Here is an 18,311-nt window from a genome sequence, read left to right on the forward strand (position 1 = left end):
AAGTAATTTGGTGAGTGAGTGAATGAATGTGTTGCTTATACTGGTAGGTGCTCCCAGATCCTCATCTTCAAAGGGAGAAGTCATTCACATATTTCTTCATGTCAATGGAGTCCCCAAATTGATAATCTAGTTTTAAAGCACTCACTCTCAAATTACATGTAAATTTAGAAGCAAAACTGTCCTGGAACACAGATGTTTGCACGAATTAATGAATGGATGCAATGGGTCACACTGAGTGGAGAGGCTCAACACTGATGTTTTGGTACATGGCCAGCGCTATTAATATTTCTTTGCAATTCATTGATTCAACTATGCTATAAAAACCTTAATAACCAACTGAATCTCTTTCTTGCAAATAGGGCATGAAGCCCCGGCCTTCTTTAATCTTCTAGCACAGTGAAAACAAGTGACAAGATGGCCTGTCCTCCCATGAATAATGTTTCCATCTCGTGGTCTTTTCTCACACAGACTACATGGCTTCAAGAGATTCTGGCAATCCTCCATGTTTTCTGCATCGGCTCTCTGTTCAAAAAGGTTATCTGATTGTTTGCCCATGCTTGATATAGTTTCTTGGCTTTCAGAACTGTGGGCCAAATCCAAGAATTCCACCGAGTTGCAGGAATCAAAACGCCTGGGGTTTTCTTCCTTTTTGTATCCATCTTTAGGTCTAACAACTGGAGCTGATACGGTTCTTCGGCAATCAGGGACATCAATTCCTTCATTTTCCTTTTCTGGTATGGCAGTGATATCAGACGTGGAGAGAGAATGGGTTAACTTAGAACAATCTGAATACCAATCCTTCCTCAAGGCCCAGCAACGAAAACAGTACCTCTTGCTTGGAGAGTTAAATTTCTTGCACTCAGTACACTGCCACTCATCCTACAAAGACAAGCACAGCCAGTGAATACTCACTTGGTGGTGAACAAGACATTGATTAAGCAGGTGGGGAGGTCAACTCCTCATTATGTCTCTAAGCTAGTGAGAGTTCAGACACTCCACACCAGTGGTCTAGCCTAGAATCTGAACAAATTCTACAGCTACATATAAGAAACTCTTGAAAAGTTGTATACTGATAGTAATACAATTACATTTCAAGCCAGAATTTGATATCTCTATCCCCAAGAAAGTTAACTGTTTGGCTTTCTGACTTGGGTGGAACTGCTTGTTTTTTTCCCCACTGCCTTCTTTTCTAGGTTCATTTCTCTGTGCAATTTACACATTTATTAAACAAAGCTGCTAAAGAATGAAAAAGAGAAAACAACTCATTCTTGCCTAATTAACAAATGTCTAAAATTTGGCAAAAAGCAAGTTAAAGTTAAAATGAAATTTGAAAGCTACTAAATTTACTCAAGTTCTCTCACTGCTCTCAGGAACAGGTAGTTGTATACCTAAATCACACTCTCTAAAAAGTCAATTTTTTTTAAAGACAAGATTTTTTAAAAAAAGATTTATTTATTTATGCATATAAGAACTTGAGTACAGGCCAGAGGTGCAGGGCGTGAGAGGATTCACCAGAGACAGAGTGGGGAGCAGAATAGGCAGATTGAGATATACTGCTGAGGGGAGCAGCTGGCAAGACAGAAGAGGTCTGCTGGGCCATGTGGGTCAGCTCCATGGCTGGGGATCAAACTAATGGCACAGTGGCTGTGAAAGCTTGATAGCTCCAAAACTTAACCCCTGTGCCACCAGGAAGGCCCCCCACTCCCACCCCACCAAAAATCAATATTCTTGTCCTTGAATGCCAAGTAATTTTTTTCCTACTTCTCCATATTCAAATGAGGTAAAACCAGAGCCCAGTGAATTTTAAATGGCTTGCTTAATTCAAAGGTAACTACCCGGAACAAGTCAAAAGTATTTAATGTGGGTAACTGGCTGCCTTTTCTAGGATCGATGATTTGATACAGGCTGACTTGATTACTTTCAGAGTCTGGGCCAAGCATTTCAAGTTTAGAAGTCATAACTCAATTGCCTAGACTGAAGGCAGGAATATGACCATTTGTTAAACTGGGATGTTCTCTAGAGAGCCTCAAAACATTCTTGCCAGATACTCAGATTTTACTTAAAATGCTATATAAATATTCAAAGGAACTTCATAAAGATTTGGAAATGATAATTGATGGTGTCTCATAATCTACTTTCTCCTTTTCAGGAGAAAGTAAAATAAAATAACATAAAATAACAGGACTTATTAAATTCAATGGCATCTTTGATTTGATGAAGTATAATCTATTTGCTTAATAGGTTTTCTAGGCCTAAGCAGTCACAGAAGTTTGATTAAGATGGATACACTTATCTCTGCTATTTGTATTATGGTCAAGAACACTTAATGGACTGATATATTCCATTTTATTACTTAGCTATACACAGATAATTTGCAATGAATCACCATAACGGTGAACAGGGAAGGAGGTAGGGGGGTTGAAATCATCACTAGTGACAACCTAAATATTTTCTATTCATCAGCAGCAACATATAAAATCTGTTCTCTTCCCCATCACCTTTCTTCCCAAAGTATATTACCTAAGGGAAGCATTTAAAGGACATTAGAGAACAAGCATGAAAATCGAAAAGTAAGGTATATATTTGAGTTTAGACATGAGTGTCAATTGGTGATAAATCCAAACCTACTACCTAACAGCTTAAAGCTGAATATTAGTCTGCCTCAAATGTAAATGTGTGGATTTCATGTTTCCTTTTAAGAAAGCATTAAACATTTCCCATGTTTCCTTTTAAGAAAGTATTGAAGATACAATTTTTACACTTGATAAAGAATTTTAGGTAGCTTATAGATCTGCCTTTGGGGTTACAAAGAGGTATTTAATGGGAAAGTAGTGCAGAACTATTTTAAATAACTTGTGTATCCAATGCAACACATTCGAAGAGTTTTGATAGTAAGCAGAGAGGCAAAAAGAGGCAGTATCATCTCTTTCCAAGGTAGGGAAGCACAGATCAAGTCTCCCCCATTTCTTCCCAAATTCCAATAAAAATTTATAATAAGATGTGGAAACCGACATCTCTATAGAGCTAGAAAAGGTAGGTGGAAACCGGGCTGAGGTTAAAAGGTATTCCTAAGCACAAGTGAACTGCTATAATTGTTAAAAGCTGAGGATGTGGGTGGTCCTAACAGCCCTTTTAGTATAGACTCATACCTCAGAGGTAACTTCTACATCAGTATCATCACTTAGGGACTTAGAGTCCTCAAGGTCATCATTTTTCCCCACTTCAAACAGCTGTGAAGGCAAAGATATCTCATTAGTAAGGTTTACCTATTTTAGATGAGGCTACTACCTGAAAGCAAAAAAGACAGAAAAGCTTCAATTTAAAACTCACATTCTGTCTCTATCACTAGCACTTAAAAAGTAGACAGCTTAAGTCTGAGGGCAAAAACGTGACTCTGCACACACCTAGCAGGACTTTCAGGAGCATCAATGACTGAGCATGGGGAGGCTTGAAGGGGGAGGGCTACCAAATCACCTTCTGCCTCCAGAAGGGAGAGGCTGACCAAATTTGTGAATTTAAAGAAAATAAACAGTGTCAAAGTAGAGATGCTACGTAAATATGGAAATTTTTTCTTAGGAATCTAGGTAGGTAGGCATTCACAAGGACCCTGTGACAAAATGATAGTGAAAAGCACTGTATAAAATAAGGGACTTAGATGCAAAGACTGAAAATGGAGTATTTTAAGTTTTTATTTTTCATATTCAAAAGTAAAACCAGTTATGCGATTCTCTGGCTGTCCTAGAAAAGCATGCCCATGGACCAGGAAACAAAGTCAAAAACTGCAGGAAGTGTCTTCTAAATTAAAAAGTTTAGAATTTTAAAATCCTAAAAACTCCATATTCCAGAAATGTAAGCATTACCAAAAAGGTCAATAAATAAAATAAAAAGGAGGAGGAGAGAACTTAAAATACTAAAAATTAAAAGTCTAGTTCTGCAATGCAAAACACAATAAAACCAAGTATGACAAAATTGTAAACTTCTGTATAGAAACGCAGAGCAGGCAGAAGGACCGAAGTACACTGCTGAGGGGAGCAGTGGGCGGCAGGGGAGGTCTGCATGCCATGTGTGACCCTCCGCCGGTGGCCGGGGAGCAGCTGGGGATCGAACCGGCGCTGCAGAGGCCGAGGGGAGCTTCGCAACCCAGTGCTCAACCGCTGCGCCACCGGGGAGGGAGGCCCCCTGTATAGAAACTTTCTCACAAAAGTTAAGTACTTTGAAGTCCCATCTCTCTGTAGAAGTTTCCAAGTGTCACCTTTGGCTTCATTCTAGCCACTTGATTTGCATACAACTAGTCTAACAAGAAATCCAAGCACCTCTTTGCTAATCACAAAAATGTCAGAATATCAAAAAAAAAAAAAAAAGTCAGAATATCCTTTAGGACTCCAAATTACTCTGAAAATCTTTTAAATTAAAAGGATGATACAATTTGGGTTTATTTCTTGCTATATATACTTAATGTTTACCAAGAATCTTGTCTGTGTCAGGAGTTGCCCGATTTGAGAATTGAACATATGCTTGTAGGACTCTTCATCCCAAAATCTCCCCCTATTGTAACTAAACTACATTAGAACTCAACTGTTTTTTCCCCCAGATATAAAGTTATATGGAAGCTACTACAATGTCTAAGAAATTAAAAATTTTCCCTACAGGCTCTTTTGGCTATTTAGAACTTTGCCTTCTTAGCAAAGCAAGATTTCTGGAAGAAAAAACACCAAAATGAGAAAATAAGCATTCAGGAAAAGGTAGGTAGTTTATTTCTTCTAATGAGGTAGAAGCTTTATGCATGATTGTATCTTATTTCTAAGGCAGTCTTGGTTAACTTAATGTTGGACATAAGAGAATACCAAAAAGGAAAATAGGGGGACCGTGTGAGTCACTTGTACGAAAAGGTATGGGTCAACAGATCTGAACAGGTTCACGATTTTCCCACAACAAACCTTTTTATCTCTCACTTTCCCTACTTCTTCAGACTGTTCAGTATCTGTAGCTTCAACTTTTATTCCAACACCAAACTGCTCTGACACGGACTCATTCAAAAACCACAAGTCATCTGTGGTATCTGAAACAATGGCCGTACCTATATCCTAGTAGAACAAAAAACAAACAAGAGTTTTGTAGTCAGAGGCTTATCAAAGATGCTGAATAAACATACATGAACCCAAACTCAATGTCTTCACATATGCCTCAAAGAACGCCCAGCCTTTAACATCTATTCATTCAGCAGATATCTACTAGACACCTACAAGCTAATAGATGGATATAAAGGTATCTAGCAAGGAATTTTCAATTTTAATGGTATGTCAGATTTAATAGTAAATCAGGTAAAACTCTTGAGAAGTACCAAAGAGCTTAAAAGGCAGGATTCATTGTTGCTCAACCAAAAAGAATCCATTTCTTACATTCCTTTCCCACAGGTGACGCTCTAAGAAGTTAGAAAACATTACATTGTGACATGCTTTCCTTAATAGTTAGTGATGTTTATTGAAAAAATATGAGAAACACAGAGGGTAACGCAGACTTTTTGTCCTTTCTGAATTCTTAAACAATTTAATTTTATTTCTACATCTACATTTATGACATGCTTTTACAATATTCATAAAAGACAACTTATTCTGCCACCATTATATACCTATTCATCAACTGAACACTGAATGCCTACAATGTGTCAGATATTGTTCTAGGTATTAGGCAATAGAAGAGCAGTGAATATAAAAGCCATGGACTTGATTTCGGGGGGAGATATAGACACAAAAAGTCTAGTAAGTTGTACAAAGTGAGAAGTGCAATGAAGAATATAAAATAAGTTAAAGGAGTGTGATGATGATGGCTTGAATTAGGGTATGACAGTGAAAGTGGTTAGTAAAAAGTGGTTAGATTTCAGATACATTTTGGATCAAAAACTGCTAATCTTGACAAAGAAATCAATGCTGTCTTATGACATCTGGCTGGAAACACTGAGTGGAAAGTAGACAAGACAAATGAATGGTTAGAAAGAAGTATTTGGTTAAAAAAAAAAATCAAGACTCAAGAGTTCTGTTCTGAATATGTCAAATGTCAGATCATCTAAGTGGAGGTGTTGAATGAGCAGGAACCTGGGCATGAAGTGGAGAGGTCAGGGCTGAAGATAGAGACTGAAGCATCACAACACACAGATGGTACTAGACCAATAGCACTGCACGAGAACTCTTAGACAATGCATTGTGCAGTCAAGAGTAACCAAGTTTGCTATTCTTTCAAAAGAACTTCCCCCTCAAATGTGAAATTTACCTGATTTGTCTGTAAATCAGTTGAGCCATTACTTCTAGGTGTATAGTTGTTTCTCAAGTTTCCTAAAAACCACCAAGGAAGGCCGGCTACATCCCACTCCTCAAACCCAAGGTCCAGTCTAGAGGTCTCATCTTGAGTTAAATTTTCTATCAAGTCTTCATCTATAGATGTTAAAAGAATGATAACTATGTACACAGCACTTGAAAATTTAGACTCTTTATAATACTCACAATACTTTATAAGTAAAAAGAAATTTTTACTCCCAGTGAGAAATAATCAGAAATCAAATAGCTGTCTCGGTAGCACACCCCAAATCTCCTCCCATTTAGGCTTCATTAGCAAGTAATGTCATTAGAAGTAGAGGATCATATATGAAGAAATATAAACTATGAAAAGTACTAAACAATGATACCGCTCTAAAAGAATGTCTAAAAAGTCATTTAGTGGCATTCTCAACATTCAGAGCACTACAATAACTAGAAAATGATTTGGTCAAGCACAGAATGCCTGATGATGGCATGACCCACTGGACTGCAAACTGGCGATGGCACAAAGACAGAAGCAAGGTGGCATGAATAAGAATGGGCCATCACAAGGTTGTCAAAGCAGTCTCATTGGCACATCCGATACTTTGGAACATTTTTCAAAAATTCATGTTTTAAAGTACAAAACACTGAACCCCAGGTTTCCTAAGTATGTATGTTAAGAACTTTCTAGCTCAATGGGCTCTACTGGAGTTAAGATACCTAACAACTAGAAATATTTCAAGGGAAAAAAATCTCCAGTTGAACATCAAAATGATATTCAGGGCAGTTATTAACCAGTTTGTCGCTAACAAAGTTTTTTCTTTCATTCCCACTATCCCAATGTTTTTGTGGCACTTTCCGACTGTCCTACTTTCTTACTCTCCTCTACCTCTTCCCAGATGATTGAAAAAATTTCTGTAATAAATGGGTCCCTGCCAAAACAAAGGATTACCCTATCTACTTAAAAAGTATGTCAATCCCACCTGCTAAAAGGCTTATCTGTATCCAGGGAAACTAAAACCACCTCTGTTCCTTACTCACTACTAAAATTACCAGAAACCGAATTTCTGAGTTGAGACTTATTAAATGTTATCTTTATCTAGTCAAGCTCTATAACTTTATTGTAAATGGACTGGAAATGGGTCATTCTTTCCTCATATAAAAATTCTGTCCTTTCTACTTGTATACCTTCCTTGAAGGCTAAGCTATTTATTCTCAGCAAACTATATACAGTCTCCTGAATTGGCTTTTTCTTATAAACAGCTTTTTGAGTTGAAAATGGGCAAGGACCTGAAGAAATAAAAGTACACATTTAACGCCACACAGAGAGGACTAGCTCCAAGGTAACTAGGCAGCCTCTAACTCTTCAAATGCAATTTGAAGAAAATTATCCAAACTGATCAAAGTTCAATGAACATTTAAATCTGTTTAAACAGCATAATGAGCAACTTGGATGTTGCCAGAGGCTTAGCCTGCCATTGCTTTAAGTTTGAGGCAGGTACCTAAACAAGAAACCATCATGCCACAAAATACCCCTGAGGTACTTATGATTTTAAACATCTTTGTAGAAAGTTTTAGAGCTCTTTTATAAAGTAGGGTTTGGGGGAAACTTTCAAAATATCAATTAACTCATATAGTCCAGCCACACCTAAGGATGCGGCAAAGATCTGATAACAACCATACAAGGACAAAGAGCGACTAGGTTTCTTATGTTCATTCTTGGCTCTAAGTCATTAAGTATATTTACCACTACTGCAAACTTCAAAAATCTAAGAAAATTAGCCTCTGGCAGACAAATCAAATAAAATTTCTAACCTGGTGGAATACATTCAGGGGCAATTAAAGCTCAAGGCAGCTTGAGTTACCAAGTTGCAAACTTGAGACATGTGTAGCTAATTTCTATTAGCATGTGAAAAAGGTTTTCTGAAAAGAATGAGAAATAAGTATGACCTACACCCTTGTACTCCATACGTAAAGAGACAGCATTATTATTATTAGAATTCTCTAATATCTGGTCTTAATTATAGTAAGTGCTTAACATGGATAGCCATTTCTAAAAACTGGAAGAAGGGGAGGGAGAGAAGGAAGGATAAAAGAAAGAGGGAGGAAGGGAAATCGACATAGACTTAATCCAAAATTACCTCCTCTAGAATTTCTGCACTTATGCTGTGAGGTAGGCAGTGTGGGGAAATTGCCTTCTTCAGTTCTCTTCCTGGAATTGGAACTTTCTTCTGCACTTTGCTGAAAAAAAGGGAAAGGTACCAATCAGTGCGAAAGAAATGACTGAGACCAGGGGATGTAGCAGTTCTACTCTGGCTCACCAGTTAGTGTGCAGCACAATGGGTTACGCACAAGAGAATTCTGAAATTCACAACAGTCATCAAATAAAGGCCACACCTCTCAACCCTCTGCAGCAGAGGTAGGAGAATCCCAAACCTGGGGGAAAAAAATCTCTGTACAAAAGGCCAAAATCTGTTAGAAACAGGCTATAAATACCTTATTACAAAAGTAGGCATAATTCAGAAAACATGTGACGCCTTCACCATATACCAAGATAATCATAAAGTTTTCCCAGGTTTGGGGAGCTCTAAGAAATGGCCTGACAAGAACTTAACTACAACAAGTTTGTTAAAATCTAATGAAGCAGTTTTCTCAAACACCTTGTACATACACCATCACACATACAGGCACACATAAACCCCAAAGAAAATGTAACTGGAAGAACTGAAGATCAGAAGTGCTACATCCCAAAGAAAGATTCAGAGACTGGAACTCTGTTATGGGCAGAACAGAGAAGGTTCACTCTGTCCCTGGTCTGTGAACTCCCAAGAACCTTTCTTGTTAAATTCTTACCACATTCAGGAAAGGACTTGGGAGTCCAAGAGCCACAGGTACAGAGAAGGGGCCACTCTGTACAACAAAAGAGGTCACCGTGTGGTGATTTTACCTGCAGTTGGTCTTGACCTGGAATATCCATACTGTGATCCTGTGCGAGAGCGAGAGTCTGAGCAGCATCTGGATAGCAAGTGAAACAAAAGGAAAACCTTCCCTGGTAATAACCATTCTTTCCACAGAGAAAGGACCTCAGCAAACAACCCTGGAGCCAGGTGTGGTCCCTAGAAATGTACTTTTCCACGTTGCCTGGACAAGGCTCTCATCCAAAAAGAAGGGAAAAAACTAATAAAAAATGGCAAAGACTAAAATAGACTACTTTCAAAATTTACTGCCAAAATCTAATCTGGGGAAAATGAAAAATGGCTAAAAAACGTTTTTTCCATAACAAGCTTTCAAATTTTAATATGAGAACTGAGGTCAAGGAGCAAATAATGGAGAGTATTTTTATCATCTCTTCCTAAAGGTGTTTATTACCAAGTGTGCCTAAGATATAAACAACAACAACAAAAAAAAAGGTTTGACTTTTTAATTTTTATTTTCAAGTGTTAAAATTATACAGGGTTGTGAGATTTGAAAATCTGGAATTTTCCCCACATGCTTCTTAACAATAGCATCCTTCATGTAAACCTACATTCTAAGTGTTGATTTCACAATTTAAATTCCCATCACCTGAATGCAGATTATTTTTTTAAAGATTTATTTATTTATGCATACAAGAACTGGGGTACAGGCCAGAGGTGAGGGGGCAGTGAGAGGATTCACCAGAGACAGAGTGGCGAGCAGAACAGGCGGATTGACTGAAATACACTGCTGAGGGGAGTAGCAGGTGAGACAGGAGAGGTCTGCTGCACCATGTGGGTTGCTCCCTGGCCGGGGATTGAACTTGTGCTGCAGAGGCTGCAGATAGCTTCTTAGTACTGTGCTTAATCCATTGCACCACCAGGGAGGCCCTGAATGCAGATTATTTTTTTTAAATAAAAAAGTTTTACTTTTCCCAGTTAGAGGAGGCAGTTAGTTTTTCTCAAGGTCAATTAAAAGTAGCAGAGGTAACAATAACCTGATAGATAGTCTTAGTGTAAAAGAAACATATTTCAAGGACTTGAAAAATTTTCAAGCAGAACAAAAGATGAAAACTTAGCTATAGGAAAAGATCACTCACTACATGAAGCTCTGTGCAACCAAGATGCACCCAAGTGAGTCTATCCTGTGCTGGTGCATCAGCAACTGCAGTCTCGGAAGAAAGACACTCATGGAGGATAAAGACAGGCAGAGAAAGCGCACAGATCCTACAAGTGGTCTGACAATTCAGTTGTTTTGCACAAAGTTAACATTTTCAAAATTACTGACAACATTATTTCTAAAAGCATTTTTTATAGCTATAGATACTGAGAAGTTTGAGAGACAAGATTTTCTGACCACAAGGAGCTTTATCCTTTATAGCTCAACAGCCTCACAATCTTTCCTAGGTTAAAACAATTAGAAACAAAAATAAATCTGGTGAAACAGATAATGTACAAAGGGATTTTAAAATAAGGTTTGGGCCTCCCCGGTGGCGCAGCGGTTTAGCGCTGGGTTGTGAAGCTGCCCGCAGCCTCTGCAGCGCCGGTTCAATCCCCGGCTGCTCCCCGGCCACCGGAGGAGGGTCCCACATGGCGCACAGACCTCTCCTGCCACCCGCTGCTCCCCTCAGCAGTACACTCAGCAGTGTACTTCAGTCCTTCTGCCTGCTCTGCTCGCCGCTCTGGCTCTGGTGAATTCTCTCACCCTCCTGCGCTTCTGACTATACCCAGTGCATGTATAAACAAAACAAACAAACAAACAAATAAAACATGCCTCTATTAAAAAATAATTAAATTAATATAAGGTTCACCGTTTATTTTTCATTGCTTTAGTATACATGTGGAAAATAAAGAATTATAAAAAAATTTAGAGAAATAATTTTATAAAGAACTACCTTAACTTTAAATAATGGCATTTTCTTCAGCCATAAAATAAAAGCTTTAACTTATTTTTTAATGGTGTAAAACAGGTGACATGGGAAGCAATGTCAACCAATGCACGTCCAAGTAAGAGCAAACAATCAATCAAAATTACTTTGGGGCAATTCCCTAATTTTAATCATTGTACTATGGTTATATAAAGATGTCACCACTTGGGGAATCTGGGTAAAGAGTATATGCAACTCTTTATAATACTTTTTAGCAACTTTTTTGTAAATAAAATTATCTCAAAGTGACAAATTAAATAACAAAATGTTTTGAAGAATTAACATTATGAAAAAAATATGTTGAAAACTGAGGGAAATTCTTTCCATTACAAGCAAGAGCTAGGGGGCCTCCCTGGTGACGAAGGGGTTAGTCTCAGCACTATCTCTGCTGGGGCCTGAGTTCAATCCCCAGCCAGGGAGCTACCCACATGGCGCAGCAGACCTCTCCTGTCTTGCCCACTGCTCCCCTAAGCAATGTATTTCAGTAGATCCACCTATTCTGCTCCCCACTCCATCTCTGATGAATCCTCTCACCGCCTCCCACCCCTCTGGCCTATACCCCAGTTCTGTGCCTAAATAAACAAATCTTTAAAAAAAAAAAAAAAAAGGGTTAAAGGGACACTAAAGAATGATGAAAAGAGGGCCTTCCCCTGGTGGCGCAGCAGTTGAGCGCTGGGCTACAAAGCTGCCCGCAGCCTCTGCAGTGACGGTTAGATCCCCGGCCGCTGGCGAGGGTCCCACATGGCGCGACAGACCTCTCCTGTCCCGCCCACTGCTCCCCTCAGCAGTGTATTTCATCAGTCTGTCTGTTCTGTTCCCAGCTCTGGCTCTGGTGAATTCTCTCACCCTCCCGCACTTCTGACTGTACCCAGTGCTTGTATAAATAAATAATTTTAAAAAAAAATGATGAAAAGAGCAAGGACTGCCCATTCAGAAACAGATGCACCACCACTCATCAGTGGCATCTGATCTTAGGCAAACCATTTATCTAATTTAAAAAAATGCTCAGTGTCTCCATTTCCAGACCTTTCTCACAAGGTTGTTAAGAGGATCAACTGAAATACTTGTTATAGAAATGTTCGTTTTAATATACAGCATGTTAAATTCTGCAAATGAAGTAAAAGAAAGAAAATGAGAGGGTATTCAGACAACAGATCAGAGCAAATCTGAGAAAAAGAGTAGATGCGCAAATATAAAATCCTCTGTTTATTTCAAGTTTTTAGTGACAATCCCTGTAAACCACACTATTTCACAAGTGATTGCCTTCCCCCTCAAACAGAAATTTATAACTGGGTAACACAGGTAGATAGATTGTCAATGAAACTAAGCAGTTCCAAAATTCATTGTAAGTTCAAAATCATATTTCAATATCAAAGTAGTTTCTTTACTCTCACTTTAAAGCATAAATTTTCATTAGGAACAAATTCTTTTCAACCTATTTGTTTCAGGAAACTACTGAAAGATAGCCAATCAATAGGGATCACAAGCTTGGGCTTTCTCCAAAGGACAATGTTCCCGAGAATCTAATTTGAAATCCATACAAGGGTTTCATGTAGGAACAGGGAAACAAAAAGTTTCATTACTTGGAAATAAGTGTGAGATAGTTACAATTTAGTCATGTCCACTTTATTCACTGATCTCTAATACACTGCACTTCAGACCCAAAAGCAGTTTCCTGCAATACCTAGTAAGTTAAACTCAAAAGGCAGTACTTAAAAGTATGGAATCAAGCAAAAGGTTAGACAAGTTGGCATTCAAAAGAGAAGTGCTAAACACATAAAACATCACCACAAGGGTACAATCTACAAACTCTAAAATGCTGGAAATTCTAAAGAAAAAATAATCCATTTCTTCAATAAATGATACAAAAACAAAAGGAGGGTTAAGTTTTAGAGATAAAAGATACTTAAAAGACATGTCAGCCAAATGCAACATATGAAATTTGTTTAAATCTGGATTTAAACAACTCAAATGTAAAAGATGTTTCTGAGGAAGCTGAGAGAAACTATACATAAAATGGCTATTGGACAGTATTATGGAGTTATTTATCATTATTAATTTTGTTGCATGTAATAATGTTACAGTAATGGTCGGATTTTACAAGTATGTATAGGTGAAGCAAATATGGCAAAATGTTAACAATCACTAAGTCTAACAGGAGGGTACTAATGATACTAATCTATTTTCGGGATTAACTGGAAAGTTAAATAACACAGCAGTAACCAACTGCACAAGCCATCCCTCCCAGTCGCGCCCTGATGGCCTTCCATGCCCATCTTGGTCCTGCTCTGCTTTCCCATCATTTGCCCCCTTGAACTCAAAGCTGTGACACAGAATAAAGAAATATGATGCGACATACCTGTAGTACTGGTGGCTAAAGTGACAAGATTCTTTCTTAGCATATCATAGAGTGGGCTGTGAGAAATTTAAAAAAAAAAGTGAATATGGCTCTCCATTAAAATGTTAAGTATATTTCTGATATGCTATTTCCCAACTTTCCCTATAATGTATGTATTCTGTGTTTTCCGCAGAATAGATTTCTCAGAATCTAAGAATTATTTAAATATCAAGATGTAATGCCCAAGCCCTTGTATTATTTTGTGACCATTAAAAAACTAATTTACATTTAATTTTATTAATAACAACAGTAACACAAGTAGGGAGATTTCCTTACAAGACAATCCCTTCCTTCTAGGACTTAAGTTTTACATTATAATTGGGACTGGGAGTGGAAGGGAGTCTACCAAAATAAGACAAAAGGAGCTGAGAAGAAACAGTCATCACAAAGCTACAGAGTGAAAGAGAAGACTGGATTCTCAATTATTAATTACCTTGTCACTGTGTTAATAACCACATACCCTATGCACTTGAAGAAAGTCACACAGCAGGTCAGAGTAGTTCTACTGTGATTCTCAGGAAGCTCTTCATCAACCTCAAAGTGCCCAGCAAGTCTACATTTCTTTCATCAATTCACTCTTCCCTTCTCTACAACTATTTCACAAAATTGTAATCTAGTCACGTCAAATTCCCTCCTACCCAGACACATACATGTGATGCTCAATCTACCTAAAGTTCTCCTTCAACCATTCCCCGTAACTGACACTTTAACTACCCTTCAGCTATCAGCACAAACAGCACTTCCTCAAGCAGCACTTCTACCCCCTAAAAAACCCTATATTCCACCCCACAAAATGTACCTTCTTTCTGCAACATTGTTCATAGTATAGCTTGGAAAGCAATGGAATGATAAGGAGGTGAGCATCTCCTGTCTCATACAACTCTTTTAAGACCCTTAAAATGAGAAACTGTTGCTCACTGTTATATTCTCAGTGTCTTAGAGGCCACCCGACAGATGTAGGCTCTTAAATATTTGTTGACCAGAGAAATAAATAGTCATTACCATTATAACCTAAAGAGATTAAGTGGTGAGGTATAAGTGCCCAAAAAGATAAACCCTCAATCTTCTTACCTTGGATCTTTCACGGAGAAACTCTGACGTCCAAGTAGTTCTCCCAAAAGATCCCCACCACAGTATACCATGTGCTGTTCCTGCTGATCATAGAGCTGCTTCACCATTATATACTGGCCAAGATAGTGCATGACCTGCATGGGAATAAAATACCATGAAGAAACCTGTCCAGCTGCTGCCTAAAACACACATGCATGGCGGTGTTGTGTAAAGTGTCCTACAGCAAGAGAGTTGCCCCCAACTAGACTCACTCACTTATTATCATTCTGGACATTAACAAACCATTACTTTCTAGAACAGAAGTGTACTGGTCTGACAAAAAAAAAAGTGGTGAATTTCACCCAGCATTCCCTCAAAAATTTTCTCCCAAGTCTAAATAGAAGTAGTAACTTTAAATTTGCTTGATCAGAAAAATATTTTCCAAGTCCAAGGGCATAAAACCATAGGCATTTGATATGTGTTCATTTCAATGGGAGAGTGGGGGAAATAAAGTACAATGTTCAATATGCCATCAGCAGTATAAAGCAGCAATTAGCTTTTTTTTAAAAATTTATTTATGCATAGAATAGCTGGGGTATAGGCCAGAGATGCCAGGGGGTGAGAGGATGCACCAGAGACAGAGTGGGGAACAGAACAGGCAGACTGACCAAACAGAACAGGCAGAGTGCTGAGGGGAGCAGCGAGATAGGGGAGGTCTGCTGCGCCATGTGGGTTGCTCCCTGGCCGGCTGGGGATCGAACTTGTGCTGCAGAAGCTGCAGACTGCTTCATAGTGTGGTGTTTAACCCCTTGCGCCACCAGGGAGGCCCCTAAAGCAGCAATTATCTTTAATTGAAGACCAAGGAAGCAATTATCTTTAGGTCCCAACTTCTCAGGAATTTTAGATATTTGAACAGAAGTTTTTCTAACACTGGTCCCATTATATTGGAACAGTATTTCTAGGGTCCCCTCCATCTCAAACAACATATGTCAGTGAAAATACAACATCAATTACCTAGAAAAAACAGGATGGGGAAGAGCATCTACTGGAAGAAAAGGGAGGAAACTTTATGTCTGTCTAGCGTTCAGAAAAAAATAAATACCCTTTAAGGATACAAAGATCTTCTAAAACACTATTCTAATATGTATATAATACACTATTCTTATATCATACCTGCCTGAATACACATACTAAAAACCAGTAAAGTTTTTAAATTGGGAAATTCCCTTTATGCAGTCAGCACTCATGATAGAAACAGACTGTGTCCAGGTTTTTCTCCAGTAAAACATTATGTCATGTTATGAAGGAAAATAGCATAATTGATTTTAACAACTTTATAAGTTTTAACAAGTTTGGAAAAAGCCTTACTCATGAGAATTTGAGATATACAGTCCAAAATGGCACACTTACTTCAAAATGATAAAGGCAATATGAGTATTCTATAAAATCTGAAATACCTCCAGTTTTGTTTCTTTAAGAGGCATAATGGCTCAGGAATGCAGCACTACTGAAAGCTGTTAAGACTTTTAGGGAAAGTCCAAAAAAACCCTGGTATATTTGGGAAGGGTTAGATATTTACTCTATTAAATAAATGCAAGCAATTGATAAAGTTTAACATTTTAATATGCAGTCTTTTCCACTTAAAGGATTCAATTTGTTTTTTGTTAAAAAAAAACAAAAAACCTTAGGAGCTAAATAAGTTATTTAAATGCAAAATGTTTAAAATAATTCACAGTGCTCAGAAGAGTATTTGACACATTTATAATGAAAAACCACTGCATTTAATCCCTGCCTGGCAGCACATCCTCTAAATCACAGTGTCATTTTTTAAATCTTGCACATGTTCTGCATTTTAACTCTTGAGATCAATGAACTTCATGGTTAATCTTGCTTAGCTGACAGTATACTTCAAAAGGAAATTTAAAGGAAATATGAAGTTCAACTTTGCTCAATGGGCTTTAAAAGAAGAAAAAAATGCTTCCATAGAACTACTGGAGTAGAACTTCCTTTCTGAGGCTTGATCTCAGAACCACATACTCACTAGCTTCTACTGCTCAGCTCTTTTAAAACTGAAATCTTTCCATGATGGCTTACCTCTTTAACAGTGAACATTTCACCTTGTGCACCTGCTGCCTGCAAAATCTTCAAAAGTGGCAATTTTGGTCGTACCTGATATAAATAAAAAATAAACCCATTTACATTTCAATTAGATTGAATTCTGAAGCCCTACAGAGCAAGAAATCTTTTAAAACCTTTTTCAACAAACCCTAGTAGATACTTATCTATTAATGCCCAATCTTCCAGTGCATAAGCTAACTGCCAATGATCAGAATTACTACTTGTTACCTTACTGAAAAATCACTAGGATGGCTATGAGGGTAAAGATGTGAGGATTGAGAGAACTTATGCTCTAAGTTGGTGGGAATGTAAAATGGCTCTGGAAAATTGTGGCAATTCCTCAAGAAGCTAAACATACAATTTCCATATGACCCAGCAGGTCCTCCCAGTTTTACATCCAAAAGAACTGAAAGCAGGTATGTAAACAACTGTATACCAATGTTCACAGCAGCATTATTTACAACAGACTTATGTCAAAACCATTTTTTATATAAGGCACATATTACCCTCATCAAATCCAAATTCTACCTTTACCATAGATTAAAAGACACAATACTACCCATTGTGCAACGTTCATGAAAACATGTAACAAAATTATGTATTTCTGTATGTTGGAGAAAAAGGTGTGGAACAAGACACACCAAATTAATATCAATGTTAGATAAAGGAGAAGGGACTCTGGAGTTAGGGAGGAGGTGGTCAAAGGAATCTTTATGTACAGACAAATACAGACAAATACACGATAAAATAGAGTAATTTTTTAGAATACATTTGCTATACTTGTTACGGAGCAGCCCTGATATAAAACGGGTTGCCTGGCTGTGGGTCCTCACCTGCGCACTTAAAAGGGACTTTCCTTTCCCCCTAACATACTTATAATAATTAAAACTGATTAAAAAACAGTGAAGTAACGAAAACAGGAAACTAACAGCCTCAGATTCTCCACTAGTCACCCATACCCTAAAATATGCTAATTTTCAAAAGGTACTACTGAGCAATCCATAACCTCCAAATATTTCATCAGCGACCAATTCAAATTTATGGATGTTGATACTGTTTACTCTTTTCCTAGCATGACATTTTAAAAAATAATCATTTCGGCTCTGCATAAAAATCCTAGAGTCAGTCAGGATTTTTAGTTACATGCCCCATTTCAATTTTTAAAAACTTAAAGGAAAACAGAAATGCCTAAAAATGATTTACCTGCTTAACTTGTTCTGGAGAGATCCTGCAAGCACTGTCAGACGTTGAACACTGGGCAGAGGTGGGAAATGATGTCATTTTGGCAGTGAAGAATTTGCAGTTTGCTAATAAGTCTAAAAAGAAAAGAATAATGTTTTCTAAAATAAAAATTCTCTCTTTGGCATTCCACTGTGCAGTTATAGTAAAAAATGTATCAGGGCATCCACACAATGTAATACACTGCCTGATTCTGCAAGAACCACAAGCACACAATTAAGAGTAAGAACCACCTATGCTGCCTTCAGGTGAAGCCTGAAACAGAAACAGGTTCGGGAATGCTCCAGCCCCCACACCAGTGATAATGAGTAAACTGTTTGCCCTGAAAGTC

General features: G+C 37.9%; 1 protein-coding gene across 7 annotated transcripts; it reads right to left on the reverse strand.

The window, feature by feature from the left end:
* Positions 1–309: 309 nt before the first annotated feature.
* Positions 310–18,031, reverse strand: MDM4 (MDM4 regulator of p53; the record flags this gene model as incomplete). Of its 7 annotated transcripts, none has more annotated exons than XM_084245950.1 (10): positions 310–879; positions 3,150–3,230; positions 4,938–5,084; positions 6,268–6,428; positions 8,435–8,534; positions 9,241–9,308; positions 13,535–13,590; positions 14,645–14,778; positions 16,718–16,792; positions 17,945–18,031. In XM_084245950.1, the coding sequence occupies 10 exons, from the start codon at positions 18,020–18,022 to the stop codon at positions 310–312; spliced, it is 1,470 nt and encodes a 489-aa protein (XP_084102076.1). The 7 variants fall into 7 exon arrangements, with proteins under 7 accessions (XP_084102076.1, XP_084102073.1, XP_084102074.1 ...); XM_084245947.1 differs by having other exon boundaries at positions 6,268–6,398; positions 17,945–18,022; XM_084245948.1 differs by lacking the exon at positions 4,938–5,084 and having other exon boundaries at positions 17,945–18,022.
* Positions 18,032–18,311: the final 280 nt, after the last annotated feature.

Source organism: Talpa europaea (assembly GCF_964194135.1).
Source record: "Talpa europaea genome assembly, chromosome: 10".
Taxonomy (NCBI): domain Eukaryota; kingdom Metazoa; phylum Chordata; class Mammalia; order Eulipotyphla; family Talpidae; genus Talpa; species Talpa europaea.